The 19,628-nt window shown below is 41.8% G+C and overlaps 1 protein-coding gene across 2 annotated transcripts in view; it reads left to right on the forward strand.

The window, feature by feature from the left end:
- The window catches only part of LOC307132110 (uncharacterized protein), a 32,602-nt gene extending 20,596 nt beyond the window's left edge, over positions 1-12,006 (forward strand). The window contains exon 3 of one of the 2 annotated variants that reach the window (XM_079826259.1): positions 8,664-12,006. In XM_079826259.1, coding sequence (XP_079682385.1) covers positions 8,664-10,633 — 1,970 coding nt within the window. In that variant the 3' untranslated portion in view covers positions 10,634-12,006. The remainder of the gene's footprint in view (positions 1-8,663) is intronic. The other variant, XM_079826260.1, reaches the window with a different exon arrangement.
- Positions 12,007-19,628: the final 7,622 nt, after the last annotated feature.

Below are 19,628 nucleotides of genomic sequence, written 5' to 3' on the forward strand. Positions count from 1 at the left end.
ACTACCCTTTGCAGGGCTTTGCGGCTGCGGGCGGTACTGTTGCCGTACCAGGTGGTGATGCAGCCAGTCAGCAGGCTCTCGATGGTGCAGGTGTAGAAGCGTGTGAGGATGTGGCAGTTCATTCCAAACCTCCTCAGCCGTCGCAGGAAGAAAAGGCGCTGATGAGCCTTCTTCACAACGGCCTCGGAGTGGACGGACCATGAGAGTTCCTCTGTGATGTGGACACCGAGGAACTTGAAGCTGCTGACTCTCTCCACCGGTGCTCCATCGATGGTGATGGGGCGGTGTTCTCTCTCGTTCCTCCTGAAGTCGACCACCAGCTCCTTGGTCTTGCTGACGTTGAGGGAGAGGTTGTGCTCCTGACACCACCGTGTCAGAGTGTGCACCTCCTCTCTGTAGGCCGTTTCATCATTGTCGGTGATAAGACCTACCACCGTCGTATCGTCAGCAAACTTGATGATGGTGTTGGAGCTGTGGGTTGCCACACAGTCATGTGTGTACAAGGAGTACAGGAGTGGGCTGAGAACACAACCCTGAGGGGCTCCAGTGTTGAGGGTCAGTGATGAGGAGATGTTACTGCCCATTCTGACCACCTGATGTCTGTTTGACAGGAAGTCCAGGATCCAGCTGCATAACAGGCTGTTTAAGCCTAGAGCCCGGAGTTTCATGTCAAGTATGGAGGGCACAATGGTGTTGAATGCTGAGCTGTAGTCCACAAACAGCATTCTCACATATGTGTTCCTCTTTTCCAGGTGGGAGAGAGCAGTGTGTATTGTAGATGAAATGGCATCATCAGTGGAGCGGTTTGTGCGGTATGCAAACTGCAGTGGGTCCAGTGAGGGGGGGAGAACAGAGCAGATGTGGTTTCTGACTAGTCTCTCAAAGCATTTACTGATGATGGGGGTCAGAGCAACAGGACGCCAGTCGTTTAAGCAGGTGGTTTTTGACTGCTTAGGTACAGGCACAATAGTGGACGTTTTGAAGCATGTGGGGACCACAGACAGGGAGAGGGACAGGTTAAAAATGTCCGTGAAAACTCCAGCCAGTTGGTGCGCGCACGCTCTGATCACACGGCCGGGAATGCCGTCTGGACCCGCAGCTTTACGGACGTTCACCCGCCGGAAGGATCGGGTTACATCCGCGACAGATACGGAGAGTGCACTAACCTCTGCATCTTCAGCCACGAGCTCTCTCTCCGCGAGGGCGGTGTTAGTTCCCTCAAAGCGAGCATAGAAGGTGTTGAGCTCGTCCGGGAGAGAGGCAGCGGTGTTCACGGTGGAGTTTGTGTTCCCTTTATAGTCCGTGATGGTGTTAATTCCCCTCCACATGCTTCTGGAGTCGGTGGTGTTGAACTGTCCTTCAATCTTGTCCCTGTACTGCCGTTTTGCTGCTCTGATGGTTTTCCGGAGGGCATAACTTGCTTGTTTATGCTCCTCCGCATTACCGGAGTTAAAAGTAAAGGTCCGCGCATTGAGTGCCGCGCGAACATCCCCATTTAGCCACGGCTTCTGGTTTGGGTACAGCCAAATTGTTTTGGTCGGAACAACGTCATCTACGCACTTCCTGATGAAACACGTTACGCTATCAGCGTAAACCTCGATGTCGTCATCAGAGGCCGACCGGAACATCTCCCAGTCCGCGTGATCAAAACAATCTTGTAGCATAGAATCTGATTGGTCCGACCAGCACTGGATGGTTCTGAGGGCGGGTGCTTCCTGTTTGAGTCTTTGCCTATATGCGGGCAAAAGGAGGATGGACGCGTGATCTGATTTGCCGAATGGTGGGCGTGGGAGTGATTTGTATCCATCCTTGAAGGGGAAGTAACAGTGGTCTAAAACACGGTTCCCTCGCGTGTTGAAGCTAACATGTTGGTGGTATTTGGGTGCGATGCGCTTGAAGTTGGCTTTGTTAAAGTCTCCGGTCACAATAAACGCAGCCTCAGGATGCGCGGTTTCCTGCTCACTCACTGTCCTATACAGTTCCTTTAGTGCCCGGTCTGTGTCGGCTTGCGGGGGAATATACACAGCTGTGAAGATGACCGCGGTGAATTCCCTCGGTAGCCAGAATGGTCGGCACAGAAGCATGAGAAATTCCAGATCAGGAGAACAGAAAGACTTGATAGAATGTACGTTCCTCTGATCACACCAGGATCGGTTGATCATAAAACATACACCCCCGCCTTTGCTTTTCCCTGAGAGATCTTTTTCTCTGTCCATACGGTGCACGGAGAACCCCGTGGTTTCGATGGCCGAATCTGGAATCTCAGCGGACATCCAGGTTTCTGTAAGGCAGATAATGCAGCAGTCCCTCGTGTCTCGCTGGAAAGAGATCCGTGCTCTCAGCTCGCAGAGTTTATTGTCCAGAGACTGAACATTAGCCAGTAAAATACTGGGAAGCGGGGGTCGGTTTGCGCGGCGTCTTACTCTGATAAGTACGCCGGCTCTACATCCCCTTCTCCGGCCGCGTTTGCGTGGTCGGGCCGTCCAGACAAAGGGTTCCGCTGCTGTGTTTGTAAGCAGCGTGTCGTCACTGAAGAATTTAAAGTCCGGTTTTCGGTGTGCGATTGCCGAACCAATGTCCAAAAGTGTCTGTCTGTCGTACTTAGTAAGGCAGACAACATCCAAGACGAAAAACATAAGAACTATAAACAGAACAAACAAAAAACTACAATGTTTCAGCGGAGCTCGCGACGTAGCAGCCATCCTCGGCGCCATCTTGAGACAATTAGTGTAAATATTAGTGTACTGTACGTACAGTAAGAGTGATATTGGCATAATGTCACCTGTAGTAAGTCAGTCTGGCCAGTAGGAATGTACTACAACCTTTGGAACACGAAAAAACCCTTTTGGTGAGTTACTGTATTTGTTTTTCTATAAATATTAGTGTACTGTACGTACAGTAAGGGTGATATTGGCATAATGTCACCTGTAGTAAGTCAGTCTGGCCAGTAGGAATGTACTACAACCTTTGGAACACGAAAAAACCCTTTTGGTGAGTTACTGTATTTGTTTTCTATAAATATTAGTGTACTGTACGTACAGTAAGGGCGATATTGGCATAATTTCACCTGTAGTAAGTCAGTCTGGCCAGTAGGAATGTACTACAACCTTTGGAACACGAAAACATTTTTTTAGTGAGTTACTGTAATTGTTTTTCTATAAATATTAGTGTACTGTAAGTACAGTAAGGGTGATATTGGCATAATGTCACCTGTAGTAAGTCAGTCTGGCCAGTAGGAATGTACTACAACCTTTGGAACACGAAAAAACACTTTTGGTGAGTTACTGTATTTTTTTCTATAAATATTAGTGTACTGTACGTACAGTAAGGGCGATATTGGCATCATGTCACCTGTAGTAAGTCAGTCTGGCCAGTAGGAATGTACTACAACCTTTGGAACACGAAAACATTTTTTTAGTGAGTTACTGTAATTGTTTTTCTATAAATATTAGTGTACTGTACGTACAGTAAGGGCGATATTGGCATCATGTCACCTGTAGTAAGTCAGTCTGGCCAGTAGGAATGTACTACAACCTTTGGAACACGAAAACATTTTTTTAGTGAGTTACTGTAATTTTTTTTCTATAAATATTAGTGTACTGTACGTACAGTAAGGGTGATATTGGCATCATTTCACCTGTAGTAAGTCAGTCTGGCCAGTAGGAATGTACTACAACCTTTGGAACACGAAAAAACCCTTTTGGTGAATTACTGTAATTGTTTTTCTATAAATATTAGTGTACTGTAAGTACAGTAAGGGTGATATTGGCATAATGTCACCTGTAGTAAGTCAGTCTGGCCAGTAGGAATGTACTACAACCTTTGGAACACGAAAAAACACTTTTGGTGAGTTACTGTATTTTTTTCTATAAATATTAGTGTACTGTACGTACAGTAAGGGCGATATTAGCATCATGTCACCTGTAGTAATTCAGTCTGGCCAGTAGGAATGTACTACAACCTTTGGAACACGAAAACATTTTTTTAGTGAGTTACTGTAATTGTTTTTCTATAAATATTAGTGTACTGTACGTACAGTAAGGGTGATATTGGCATAATTTCACCTGTAGTAAGTCAGTCTGGCCAGTAGGAATGTACTACAACCTTTGGAACACGAAAAAACCCTTTTGGTGAATTACAGTCATGTTTTTCTATAAATATTAGTGTACTGTACGTACAGTAAGGGTGATATTGGCATAATGTCACCTGTAGTAAGTCAGTCTGGCCAGTAGGAATGTACTACAACCTTTGGAACACGAAAAACCCTTTTGGTGAGTTACTGTATTTGTTTTTCTATAAATATTAGTGTACTGTACGTACAGTAAGGGCGATATTGGCATAATGTCACCTGTAGTAAGTCAGTCTGGTCAGTAGGAATGTACTACAACCTTTGGAACACGAAAAAACACTTTTGGTGAGTTACTGTATTTTTTTCTATAAATATTAGTGTACTGTACGTACAGTAAGGGCGATATTAGCATCTTGTCACCTGTAGTAAGTCAGTCTGGCCAGTAGGAATGTACTACAACCTTTGGAACACGAAAAAACACTTTTGGTGAGTTACTGTATTTTTTTCTATAAATATTAGTGTACTGTAAGTACAGTAAGGGCGATATTGGCATCATGTCACCTGTAGTAAGTCAGTCTGGCCAGTAGGAATGTACTACAACCTTTGGAACACGAAAACATTTTTTTAGTGAGTTACTGTAATTGTTTTTCTATAAATATTAGTGTACTGTACGTACAGTAAGGGCCATATTGGCATAATGTCACCTGTAGTAAGTAATTCTGGCCAGTAGGAATGTACTACAACCTTTGGAACACGAAAACATTTTTTTAGTGAGTTACTGTAATTGTTTTTCTATAAATATTAGTGTACTATATGTACAGTAAGGGCGATATTGGCATAATGTCACCTGTAGTAAGTCAGTCTGGCCAGTAGGAATGTACTACAACCTTTGGAACACGAAAAACCCTTTTGGTGAGTTACTGTATTTGTTTTTCTATAAATATTAGTGTACTGTACGTACAGTAAGGGCGATATTGGCATAATGTCACCTGTAGTAAGTCAGTCTGGTCAGTAGGAATGTACTACAACCTTTGGAACACGAAAAAACCCTTTTGGTGAGTTACTGTATTTTTTGGTGAGTTACTGTGAGTTAGTGTACTGTACGTACAGTAATGAGGATATTGTCTAAAACGAGATATTGGCAAAATATAATAAATATTTTAGTATAGAGCAATATAACTTACGCTCTAAAATCTTTGCCTTAGACTATGCAATTTAAATGGAGGAAATACAGATAAGTTGACATGAAGGCTATGCATATGTGAAATATATGCTATAAATATAGCAGCATAAATTTAACCTCTTAATGTTACTCTCAGAGTGCACCAGAATGATGCATTTGCTATAGATGATGATAGCTATAGGGTTGCCACCTTCCATGCATACTAACGTTAGTTGATAGTTGTACCGGAGGTTGTATATGATGAACAAACAGTTACTCTTCAGGTGCTTTGAGGCTAGCAAGTGCAAAGGTAGAAACCAGCTCACTACTCACTAAATAAGGCGTGAAACTATCTAAATCAAAACATTCATTTGGCATTTGATTTAAAAATAGTATATAAACCAGGTGAGTTTGCAAGTTTACCTAGCATGATGGCTGGTTAGCTTTACTAGCGATTAGCAAGCAAATAATATAATACACACTCATTCCTGAATATGAGTGCCATTTTTTAATGTTTAATCTTCAGTGATGCTGAACTTGTTCATCTGATCCAAACATTGGAGTGTCCGTGCTCAACTAAACTAGCCATAAGGCAGAGGCGGTATCATGCAGGTGAACCAGGGTTGCCAGGTTTTCACAACAAAACCCGCCCAATTGCTACTCAAAACTAGCCCAAAACAAGCCCAATCTCGTTTCAGGGGGGCATCTCCAGTAAAAATCGCATTTGGGGGGTTAAATATGTGGCATGGTTGCCTGCTAAAATTGGCATTCCCGGGGCTAAATATCATATAATTGGAGTCGCTTCAACCCGCGGACATGAAAAACAGCCCGCGGCAATAGTGTTGAAGTAGCCCAATTCCGCGGGAAAACCGCGGACTTGGCAACACTGAGGTGAACCGAACAATGGTGTAATGATTCAGTTCCACTCCCAAGACAAGACGATGCTCACCCGACTGGCCAATAGGAACGTGGCCCCGCCCATGACACAATTCTCACAGTGAAAGCAAAATCTGACACGAGAGCAAGAAATTGCATCGAGAGCAAAGAAAGGCGTTTCGAGAGAAACACTTTTTTTTTTTTGAGAAAATGTTTTCACACTGATAGCAAAAAATATATATATTTGAGAGTTTTTTTCAAAGTATTTTGAGAGATTGTTTTTCTCAGAAATAATTTTTTAAATTTCAAATGTATATTTTTTTATGTTCTATGAGAAAATACTTTCTCTCAAAACTTTTTTTTTTGTCTCAAATATTATTATTTTTTGCTATTGGTATGAAAACCTTTTCTCTCAAATATTTTTTTTTCTCTCATTAAATGCTTTTTTGCTATCATTGTGATAACTTTTTCCCTCAAACTGTTTTTTTTCTCTCGGATCATTTATTTTATCGCATGTAATAAAGACACAATTCTCTCTCCATACATTGCTGATCATGGTTTCGAGTATCGATGCATCTGCCCTCTTCAGGGAACACAAGAACGCGAGGTACGAAGAACGGGCCCCAGGAGAACAAGCATTGTTTGTTGTTGTTGTGTCGGACCTGTTCTACTGATGTGGGAATGAAACCTCTCTACCAATCGCACCAAACATATTTATTTTGACCACTAAGAAACAGCTTGTAGTATCTGTAAGATTTGCATGATTGTATGGGCCCTTAGAAAAGAGAGGGTGAAAGGGGTCAGGACTCAGCAGGGAGGGGAGATAACATTGGGCCGGGTGGGGTCTTGTTTTCTCTTGTCGATCTCCTATTCAGATGAGTGAAGTTTTATTGTCTTATTGCACCTTAGATCACTTGAGTTCATTCTCAGGTGAAATCCATTCTTACACTCACATCTTAAAATATAAACTTTGTTGCAAGCCAAGTTTGAATTATACTATATTTCAAGAAACGTAAACTTCTCTTGTAAGATGAACCTTCCAAATTGACTAACATAACATTTCTAACATCATGCATTCATTTCTTGCTCCTCTTTTCCATTTGTCTGATGACCGGAATAATCTGTTTTCCCCTCCGGATCAGTCCTCCACTCGTAGGGTAATGCTTTGCGTGCTGCGTTCTTACTTTTTTTCTCTTTCTTCTCTGCTTTCCGGAGGTGCCTGGTGAACTAAAAGATCGTCCATAAACATTTCAGTTTTATCTGTCACTTTTCTTGTTATACTTAAATCATTTAGGTGAGATCTTGTTTCCGGAAAATAATCAGAGGAATGACCAACCTGTAAATTTGAGGATTAGTATCTTGCAAAAACAACTAGTATAATAATATGTACTGTCATTGTGGCAAAGACAAAAGAAATTAGGTTAGACTTCAGAAAAAGAATTGTTAATGCTCACAAAGGAGGAGAAGGATGTACATGTTTATCAAATCATGACAGAGACAGGAAGATTTAAAAAACTTTGGAAAGAAAACGAATGGGAAAGGTTTCAAAGGACCCGAGAACAACTGCCAAGACACTAGTGAAAGATTTAGTCATGTTTGGGATTGATGTCTCAAAGAGACATCCGATCTCCGATCTTTCGAATATTCCTATCTAATAATTGCCTCATTGATACGGCATCCTCAATAAACCCGTCCTCGGCGTGATGATTCCGATCTTTTGAATATTTCTATCTAATAATTGCCTCATCAACATGGCATCCTCAATAAACCCGTCTCCGGCGTGATGACTCCAATCTTTGAATATTCCGATCTAATATGACTACTGACCTGTAATGTTATTGGCCAGAGGAGAACTGGCACCCCGACTGAGCCTGGTTTCTCCCAAGGTTTATTTTTCTCCATTATGCCCCTGATGGAGTTTTGGTTCCTTGCCACTGTCTCCTTTGGCTTGCTCAGTTGGGGACACTACATTTTCAACTAAATTACTGATCTGCCCACATTGTCACTACATGATAATTTAAATAAGCTGATGACATCACCCTTTTCTCTAGAGCGGCTGTACACTGCGTTGGAACAATCGGCATTGTAAAAAGCGCTATATAAATAAAGGTGACTTGACTCAAACCAAACACTGTTCGTGGTGGAAGCATAATGATGTGGGGATGTTTCAGTGGGAATCTGATCAGGGTTGAAGGAATCATGAAAAAGGAAGACCCCGAGAAGATTTTGAAAGACAACCTCAGGCAATGTGCAACAAAATTTGGTTTGGGTCAATGTTTTGTCTTCCAGCATGATAACCTCACTTCTAGTGAAAAACTACCTCCAAACAAGCAAAGTGAATACTTGCCAGGATATCAACAAATCTGGAGGCGCTTGAGAGAATTGCTAAGGGGGAATGGGCTGCGATTCAGGAGACATGCCTAAAACTTGTGGAGAACTATTGTTGGGAATTATTTTTAAAATAATGAAACTAATAATTTTGTCTTTCACTGTATGTCCTTTCACAAAAATTTCAATTTTGATGTACTAAAAGTTAAATTAATTATCTAATTTCAGACGTGATGGAAGAGAGCGAGGAGAGTGAAGAACTGAGTGAAGTGGAGGAGGAACATCATGTCAAACCTGGAGAAAAACCTTTGAGTCGCTCAAAGACTAAAGAGACATTTATAAAGAAAACAAGAGCCAAGAAATCTTTCACCTGCACTCAGTGTGGAAAGAGTTTCTCAATCAAACAACATCTTGAGCGCCACATGAGAATTCACACCGGAGAGAAGCCGTACTCTTGTGATCAGTGCGGGAAGAGTTTCTCAAGGAAAGGTGGTCTTGAGCGTCACATGAGAGTTCATACAGGAGAGAAGCCGTACTCGTGTGATCAGTGTGGAAAGAGTTTCCCACAAAAGACAAGTCTTCAGATTCACATGAGAGTTCATACAGGAGAGAAGCCGTACTCATGTGATCAGTGCGGAAAGAGTTTCACACAATCATCAATCCTTAAAGAACACATGAGGATCCACACAGGAGAGAAACCGTATGCATGCGATCAATGTTGGAAGAGTTTCACGGTTTCATCAAGCCTTAAAGAACACATGAGAATCCACACTGGAGAGAAGCCGTACTCGTGTGATCAGTGCAGAAAGAGTTTCACACAATCATCAAGCCTTAAAGAACACATGAGGATCCACACTGGAGAGAAGCCGTTCTCATGTGATCAGTGTGGGAAGAGTTTCACACGATCATCAAACCTTAAAGAACACATGAGAATCCACACCGGAGAGATGTTTACATGTGATCAATATGAAAAGAGATTCTCAAACATGAGAATCCACACGGGAGATATGTTCACATGTGATCAGTGCAGAAAGATTTTCACACTCAAATCACATCTTAGGTGGCACATGAGGATCCACACTGGAGAGAAACCACACACATGTGATCACTGTGGAAAGAGTTTCTTGCGATCAGCAAGCCTTAAAGAACACATGAGAATCCACACTGGAGAGAAGCCGTACGCATGTGATCAGTGTGGGAAGAGTTTCTTGCGATCAGCAAGCCTTAAAGAACACATGAGAATCCACACTGGAGAGAAGCCATTCATGTGTGATCAATGTAAAAAGAGATTCTCGAACAAAAAAAGTTTTGAGCATCACATGAGTATCCACACCGGAGAGAAGCCGTTCTCATGTGAACAGTGTGGGAAGAGCTTCATCCGGAAAACACATCTTACACAACACATGAAAATTCACACGGGAGAGAAGCCATTCTCATGTGATCAGTGCGGGAAGAGTTTCACGGTATCATCAAACCTTAAGAAACACATGAGGAGCCACACAGGAGAAAAGCCGTTCAAGTGTGATCAGTGTGGAAAAACATTTCTTTTGTCATCAAACCTGAATACACACCTGACCCTTCATACGAAGGAGAAGCCACATTCATGTTCTGTGTGTGGAAAGAGTTTTTCACTGCTGCAATATTTACATAGACATCAGAAAATACACACTGGTGTGAGAGAGTACTTTGTGTGCTTTGAGTGTGAGAAGACTTTTACTACAGCAGGCAATTTAAAACTACACCAGAGGATCCACACTGGAGAAAAACCTTACATGTGTTCACACTGTGACAAGAGATTCAGTGTGTCAACAACTCTAAAATTACACGAGAGGATCCACACTGGAGAGAAACCTTACAAGTGTTCACACTGTGACAAGAGATTCAATCGGTCAGGACATCTGAAAACACACGAGAGGATCCACACTGGAGAGAAACCTTACAAGTGTTCACATTGTGCCAAGAGATTCAATCAGTTAACAGATCTGAAATCACATGAGAGGATTCACACCGGAGAAAAACCTTACAAGTGTTCACACTGTGACAAGAGATTCAATCGGTCAGGACATCTGAAAACACATGAGAGGATCCACACTGGAGAAAAACCTTACAAGTGTTCACATTGTGACAAGAGATTCAGTCAGTCAGAAAGTCTGAAAACACACGAGAGGATCCACACCAGAGAGAAGCCGCACGAGTGATCCGGGACGTTTCCTCTGAGGCAAGGGAGGCAACACCGGCAGGTGAAGTTACAGAAGGAGATGCGCCTCCTCTCTCACCATTGACTTAAAGCAGATTCCCTAATGCGTGAAGTCCTGTGAGAGGAGGCAGTGCCTCCATCACGCTATGATTGGATATGATCGCTTGGGATTGGATATGATTGCTTTTGATTGGATACGATTGCTTAGCTTATGATTAAATATGATCAGTTATGATTGGATATAATCGCTTATGACTGGATATGATGTGTTTATTTGAACAGGTTATGCTTTGTAAGACACTGTTTAGCTGGGTCAGGTGTGTTTATTTGAACAGGTAATGCCTTGTAAGACACTGTTTAGCGACATCGGCGACATGCCCTCCTATCTATTCATGTGTGGGAAATGGATTAGACTATACGTGTTCTTAGCCAATCAGAAGTAGTCCACCTGTTGGCAATGATGTAATCAAATGTTGTGTAAGGTCGAGTCTGGCCTCCTCGAGAGACTCTGTCGCTGGCTCTACCGATGAAACTGCAAACTATTCCTCAGTAAATTCTCTCCATTTGATTGAACATCTTGACTCCGGGAATAAATGTAAAATTTTTGGAATAAATGTAAAAATACAAACTTGATGAAGCGCACTGGTGCTGTATCACTGTGGCTGGTGTCATCAGTGGTGGGTGAGGACAGACCTCGGGGTGTACAGTAGAACATAGTAAAGCGCTATTGTGAAGGAAATTTTACATTTGTTTTTGACTCTTAGATGTGTTTTTACTATTAGAAGTGTTCATTTTACTTAGATGTGTTTTTACTTATAGATGTGAATCTTTTACTCCTAGATGTGTATCACTTGTTAACATTGAACATGTATTTGTACTCATGAAGCATTTAAAGAAATATAATCATTATTAAAGATATGTAACCAAGCTTTTAGAAATGCATAAGTTAGGACAAGCTTGCGGGAACAAAAAGTTCTGGGTGATAGAAAACTCAGTAGCAAAGAAACTGTGTACAACAAAATGTCAAAGTGACCTATTGTACTTCAAGTGTGAAAAGTATGTGCGCAGCTTCGATCAAATTAGCGATAGGCAGAATGTGTGAAAATGAAGGAGCTTAAAAACAGGAACTTTTGCAGACATGGGTATTGTGCTGTCTAGTTAGAATTTATGTTAGACAAGGGGTCTTGAACAAAGATGTTTCCTTTTAAGGTAAACAAGACTGGATGCAGCCGACCCAGGATGTGTTAGGGGTATATAATGATGCCAAGGGGAACTAACCTGGCTCTTCTCATGACAGACATTCTCTGTATGTGAACTGACAATTTCTTGCAAGAAATAAAAACATTTTGATACTTTGACTTTTCAAAGGTTTGCATTTGTCTCCTCCCTCCTCATTTTTCGAATAGAATTATTTCCACAACACTATATAAACGCATCATTCATTCATTCATTAGTGTCTTAACAGCCATGATGAGCACCGGACGTTTTGTTGGATGATCTCACATCACGTCTGTTTGTTTTGGGCAGAACTATCAGAAAGCATCTGGAAGGAGAGGACAGAGAGAACGCCAGTGATCCAGAACCTGCAGAATGAAACATCATGAGACTGAAGAACATGCTGATGCTCACCAGATTTACCAAACTAGTGATTTATAACACAAATCATCTTCATGACATTAAAGTAGATCATAATTGAGCAGATTTGATGGGATTGATGAGTTCAACAGTCCTTTTAGTGATCTTGACTTTGAGATGTCTCTCATTTGAAATCTCTCATGATTTAATGTTTCTTTTAGACCTGATGGACGTGAACAAAGAAAGGAGAAATACTATGGTAATCAATGGCTGCAGAAATCTGCTTGGTTACAGATATTCTTCCAAATATCATCCTTTGTGTTCAGCAGAACAAAGAAATTCATACAGGTTTGGGACAACTGCTTGAGTGAATGAGGATAGCATTTTCATTTTTTGGATGAACTATCCCTTTAAAGAATGTGTTAAAAACTTGGGCGTTTATATTGATAGCTCTCTGAAGAGTAACGCATTACACATACGTATTATATATTACCTCTTTTTTTTAAATAATGTGGCTTTTTTTCTCCATAAAAAGTCATAAAGTATCTTATCCAACTCCTTAATCACCTTAGGAGGCACATCTAATGATAAAGATGTATATACAGATCTAGATATAGGGTAACCGTACCTATTAACAGTCCTTCCAGAAAAATTCGGCTTTTTTTTGTGATTGTTGCGGGCAAAAATCCTTGATTATGCGGCACGTTTTCTTAAAAAATGCGATGAAAAATGCGGGATATTTATGCAATTTTATGCGATAAAATTGCGGGAACTTGCAAAAACTGCGGTTTGATGAGAAAGAGAAAAAAAGCACTACATCACAGAAAGTGCTGGAATATTTAAGTTCTCATCTTGTTTTATTGAAGACCTTAATAATGGCTCAAATTTACAAAACATTTAGTCAATCAAGTTCTGTAGCTTTACAAAAGGAATATGCTACAACTTCTGAAAAATCTCTTAAAGGGTTAGTTCACCTAAAAATGAAAATTCTGTCATTAATAACGTCCCTTTATGTTGTTGGACACAAATTAAGATATTTTAGTTGAATTCCGATGGCTCAGAAAGGCCTCCATTGGCACAATGTACACTCTCAAGACCCATAAAAGGTAGCCTACTACGTAAAGACGTCGTTACAAAGTCCATCTCACTACAGTGGTTCTACAATAACTTTATGAAGCGACGATAATAGTTATTGTGTGCAAAAAAAACTAAATAACGACTTATATAGTGATGACTGATTTCAAAACACAGCATCATGATGCTATGAATCATCGAGTCGATTCATGATTCGGATCGCGTGTCAAACTGCTGAAATACGTGACTTTGGCGATCCAACCCGCTGAATCGACTCATTGATTCATAACGCTTCAAACCGCTGAATCAACTCATTGATTCATAACGCTTCAAACCGCTGAATCGACTCATTGATTCATAACGCTTCAAAGCTTCATGATGCTGTGTTTTGAAATCAGTCAGCACACAGGGAAACTGCTTTGCTCTTTTGCTGTTATTTTTGTTGGCCAATGGGAGTTTGTGCTTCATCATGGTTTCACCGGTATCCATGGTTTCTCCACGGGGTTTGAAGCTTTTCGATGACGTTCGCGTCGGGTAATCACGTCACTTCAAAACGTTCCCATGGCAATAGGCGGAAATGGCGGCTCTTGTGTGAAGTAAATGAAATTTTTTCAACTTTCTGCTAATATATATGACTTTTTTTGCAACGAAAATGCGGGGATTATGAAATCATGATAGCCCCGCATATTTTGCACGCGGAAATAGGCAATTTATGCGGCGAAAGTGCGGCATATTTGAAAAAATGCGGCCCCTGCATGAATATGCGGACTTTGGCTGATTATGCGTTAAATCACGCGATCGCATAATCGCGTTTTTCTGGAGGGACTGTATTAAGCTCATGCCAAGTCAAGTCAACTTTATTTATATTGCGCTTTTAACAACGCAGATTGTTTCAAAGCAGCTTTACAGTGTTAAACAGGAAAAAAATGCAACATAATTTTATTAAGCTGTATAGCCATTCCGGAGAAAACGGGGATGTCATCCATTCTTTTCAATTATGATACAGTGACAGTGTGGGCTTTAGATCAGTAATTAGATCAGTAATTTTGTTTATATGGTTAATTTAGTTTAATAATTAGATTTATTTGGATATTTAGTTGAAAATTTTTGAAAAAGTTAGTGTCCCCAACTGAGCACGCCAAGCCAGAGGCAACAGTGGCAAGGAAACCAAAACCCCATCAGGTGACCTAATGGAGAAAAATAAACCTTGGGAGAAACCAGGCTCAGTCGAGGTGCCAGTTCTCCTCTGGCCAATCAACAAGCAGCGTATGATTATTATTCTGGCAACTTTACAGGTCAGAGGTCATAATAGATCAGACTATTCAAAAGATCAGAGGCAACACGCCGGAGACGGGTTTATTGAGGATGAAATATCGATTTAAGAATTATTAAATTCTACGGCCCAGATCCGGCTGACTGCAGTAAACCTTGGGATAAACAGAGAGACTATCATTAGCGTAGATGCCATTCTTCTGATGATGTAACGAGTACATCAGGTGTTATGGGAAATGTTCTCGGTTCCGGCTGACCTAGTTAATGCAGCCTAACAATCATTTCATTGAAAAATGTGTATGCCATAAAGACGTGTTTTTCGTCTAGATTTAAACTGACAGAGTGTGTCTGCTTCCCGAACAATGTTAGGAAGACTGTTTCAGAGTTTAGATGCTAAATAGGAAAAGGATCGACCGCCTGCAGTTGATTTTGATATTCTGGGTATTAACAACTGGCCAGAGTTTAGAGAGCGCAGTAGACGTGATGGAGTATAATGTGTTAAGAGCTCGCTCAAGTATTGGAGATAAACCATTTAGTGCTTTGTAAGTAATAAGCAAGATTTTAAAATGTATGCAATGTTTAATAGGCAGCCAGTGCAGTGCTGACAGAACTGGGCTAAAATGGTCATACTTCCTGGTTCTAGTAAGAACTGGAGCAGCTGTGTTTTGGACCAGCTGGAGTTTGTTTATTAAGCGAGCAGGGCAAGTAGAGCAGAGCATTACAATAATCTAGCCTTGAGGTCATGAACGCATGAACTAACTGTTCCCTTTCAGTCGGTCACGTTCGACGTACATCGGAACTGACCGACGAATTGGGATCTGTTTCAGAGACCAATCTACTTCACGCATTCCACGCACTGCCCCGCGTTGCGGGTACAAATACAGAAGTGGAAGTACCGCATATCTGCTCAAGATGGCGCCGAGGATGGCTGCTACGTTGCGAGCTCCGATGAATCATTGTAGTTATATGTTTGTTCTGTTTACAGTTTTTGTTTTTTTTGTCTTGGATGTTGTCTGCCTTACTACGTACGACAGACAGACACTTTTGGACATTGGTTCGGCAATCGCACACCGAAAAGCGGACTTTAAATTCTTCAACGACGACACGCTGCTTACAAACACTGAGATTGAAGGACAGTTCAACACCACCGACTTCAGAAGCATGTGGCGGGGAATTAACACCATCACAGACTATAAAGGGAACACAAACTCCACCATGAACACCGCTGCCTCTCTCCCGGACGAGCTGAACACCTTCTATGCTCGCTTCGAGGGAACTAACACCGCCCTCGCGGAGAGAGAGCTTGTGGCTGAAGATGCAGAGGTTGGTGCACTCTCTGTAACTGTAGCGGATGTAACCCGATCCTTCCGGTGGGTGAACGTCCGTAAAGCCGCGGGTCCAGACGGCATTCCGGGCCGCGTCATCAGAGCGTGTGCGCACCAACTGGCTGGAGTTTTTACGGACATTTTTAACCTGTCCCTCTCCCTGTCTGTGGTCCCCACATGCTTCAAAACGTCCACCATTGTTCCTGTACCGAAGCAATCAAAGACACTCTGCTTAAACGACTGGCGTCCTGTTGCTCTGACCCCCATCATCAGCAAATGCTTTGAGAGAATAATCAGAAACCACATCTGCTCTGTTCTCCCCCCCCCCCTCACTGGACCCACTGCAGTTTGCATACCGCAAAAAACGCTCCACTGATGATGCCATTTCATCCACCATACACACTGCTCTCTCCCACCTGGAAAAGAGGAACACATATGTGAGAATGCTGTTTGTAGACTACAGCTCAGCATTCAACACCATTGTGCCCTCCATACTTGACATGAAACTCCGGGCTCTAGGCTTAAACAGCCTGTTATGCAGCTGGATCCTGGACTTCCTGTCAAACAGACGCCAGGTGGTCAGAATGGGCAATAACATCTCCTCATCACTGACTCTCAACACTGGAGCCCCTCAGGGCTGTGTTCTCAGCCCACTCCTGTACTCCTTGTACACATGACTGTGTGGCAACCCACAGCTCCAACACCATCATCAAGTTTGCTGACGATACGACGGTGGTAGGTCTCATCACTGACAATGATGAAACGGCCTACAGAGAGGAGGTGCACACTCTGACACGATGGTGTCAGGAGCACAACCTCTCCCTCAACGTCAGCAAGACCAAGGAGCTGGTGGTCGACTTCAGGAGGAATGAGAGCGAACACCGCCCCATCACCATCAATGGAGCTCTGGTGGAGAGAGTCAGCAGCTTCAAGTTCCTCGGTGTCCACATCACAGAGGAACTGTCATGGTCCGTCCACACCGAGGCCGTTGTGAAGAAGGCTCATCAGCGCCTTTTCTTCCTGCGACGACTGAGGAGGTTTGGAATGAGCCGCCACATCCTCACACGCTTCTACACCAGCACCATAGAAAGCCTGCTGACTGGCTGCATCACCACCTGGTACGGCAACAGTACCGCCCGCAGCCGCAAAGCCCTGCAAAGGGTAGTGCGCACGGCCAGCTGCATCATCGGAGGTGAGCTTCCCTCCCTCCAGGACATTTATGCCAGGCGGTGTGTGAAGAGAGCTCAGAGGATCATCAGAGACTCTAGCCACCCGAGCCATGGGCTGCTCTCACTGCTGCCATCAAACAGGCGGTACCGCAGCATCAGAACACGCACCAGCCGACTCCAGAACAGCTTCTTCCCACAAGCAATTAGACTCCTTAACTCTTGACCCATCAGGATCATAACACACACTGGACAAAATATCACTCAGCACAACCCACTGTAGATACACACACATTATATACACATTTATCTATCATATAGCACCTATTGTACATTGGATCTCTACTGTGAATAATATACACACTGTACATTGTATATTATTATTACTATAGCTTAATGTATACTGTTTAATGTATGTTTTAGTGTATATTGTTTAAAGTATATGTATATTGTAAGTATGTGTATATTGTTAAAGCTGTGAGAACTACACTCACATTGTGTAAATTATTTATTGTTTATTGTAGTGTATACTGTTATGTGAGTAATTGTGTGCGCATCAGATGTGTAATCTGATGCTGCTTTAAATGTTGTACATGTCATGTCATGACTGCTATGTTGCTCGGAACTGCACCAAGAATTTCACCTGCTGTTGCACTTGTGCATATGGTAGAGTGACAAATAAAGTGATTTGATTTGATTTGATTTGATTTGATTTGATTTGATTTGATTTTGAGATGATTCGGCTGCGCAGTTTCGCCTGACTGTGAACATATGCTGGCATATGCAAATGTTGGGGGGCGTACATATTAATGATCCCGACGATTGCATCACTGTTGGTGTTATGTTGAGATTTGCCTATTTTTCCGTGGTGTTTTTCACAAACAAGATTTACATATGAAGGAGGAGGCAATGGTGTTTGAGACTCACTGTATGTGATTTACATGCACTGAACTCCTGTTATTTAACTATGGCAAGGTTAATTAAATTTTTCATTCTAGGGCACCTTTAAAGGGGTCAAATTTTTTTTTTTATTATTGTTTTATGTTTCCTGGGGTGCACTTATAATGTTAGAATGCTTTTTACATTTTACAATTGTCATAATTCATAAATAAAAGGCATTTTTCCTATACCCTGATTTTGGCCTCATAGAATTTAATCACTGTTAAATAACAGATTATTTTTAAAAGTCTTGCGAGGTTCGTTCTGCGTTCAGTAAATATCAGTCTTGCTCTTTCTGTCCGATGGTACGCGTTGTCTCAGCCATCTCACGGTCAATGTCTGTAATAGCTGATAATAACATACGTTGTCTTATTTTAAATCTAGCTTTACGAGTGCAGTGGAAACGCAGACAGTAGCAGGTCTGGGTGGAAAAAAGTTCCTGTAAAAAAAGTTCCTGGTACAAATTGTTCCAGGTAATTCCGGTGGATACGGGGCTAAAGACAAAGAAAATCTGACCTCATGAATCATTACATTTCAGATCAGGCATTTTAACACAATTAATTACATGTTGCATTACTGTTGAGTCCAGGCACTGCACAATAATTGTAATCCTCAATGGCATGTTTATTGCTTTGTAGCATGATGGTTTAACACTAGGCCTATGTTACATGCACAAATTGGCGGGCAGAGATAAAAAGGCAGTGATGAAGATATTCTTCTGTTGAGGTGGTGTTTCGCCACACGATGACGTCACGGTGTGGCATATTCTGAGATTGAGCGTCTGCTGTCTATAAAAGCTTTTTTTTTTTTTTTTTACTAACAAGGAAGTTTTGAGATCTAAAACTTACAGGATATTCTTATATTACCATGAGCTTATATCAAAAGCTCAAGGGAAAGTTGATTTCTCGATTTATGACCCCTTTAAATATTAACTGATGGCTGTCACTTCAAGTTAATCTTTGTAAAATTATTCTTGAAAAATGTTGTTTAAAATAAACAAGACTTTTCCCCAAAAAACATGTTGTGAGCTTAATGGGAACAGGGGTGTGAAGGGTACAAACATGTACCCATTAAAGGATTAGTTCACTTTTAAATAAACTTTTGCTGATAGTTTACTCGCCCCCATGTCATCCAAGATGTCCATGTCTTTCTTTCTACAGTCGAAAAGAAATGAAGGTTTTGGATGAAAACATTCCAGGATATTTCTCCATATAATGGACTTCAATGGGCTCCAAACGGTTCAAGGTCCAAATGACAGTTTCAGTGCAGCTTTAAACGACAGCAGACGATGAATAAGGGTCTTATCTAGCCAAACCATCAGCTTCTGTGAGAAACCCAGCAGTATTTATGCTATTATGTTACCTCTTATCAGACAAACGTGATCGTCTCTGAGCTCCACCATAATTTCTGCTGAGTGAGGTCAAAATACGAGCGTGGTCATAGATGTATACTTAGATGCCTCATTAGCGCCTGCACGGATCAGTAGAATGAGGCATCTACGATCGTTATGTCTATGACCACGCTCGTATTTTGACCTCACATAGTGGAAGTTATGGCGGAGCTCAGAGATGATCACGTTCGTCTGATAAGAGCTAAAATAATAGCATTAATACTGCTCGGTTTCTCGCAGAAACTGATCGTTTCG

The sequence above is a fragment of the Gobio gobio genome (genome assembly GCF_949357685.1).
Source record: "Gobio gobio genome assembly, chromosome: 1".
In the NCBI taxonomy this organism is placed as follows: domain Eukaryota; kingdom Metazoa; phylum Chordata; class Actinopteri; order Cypriniformes; family Gobionidae; genus Gobio; species Gobio gobio.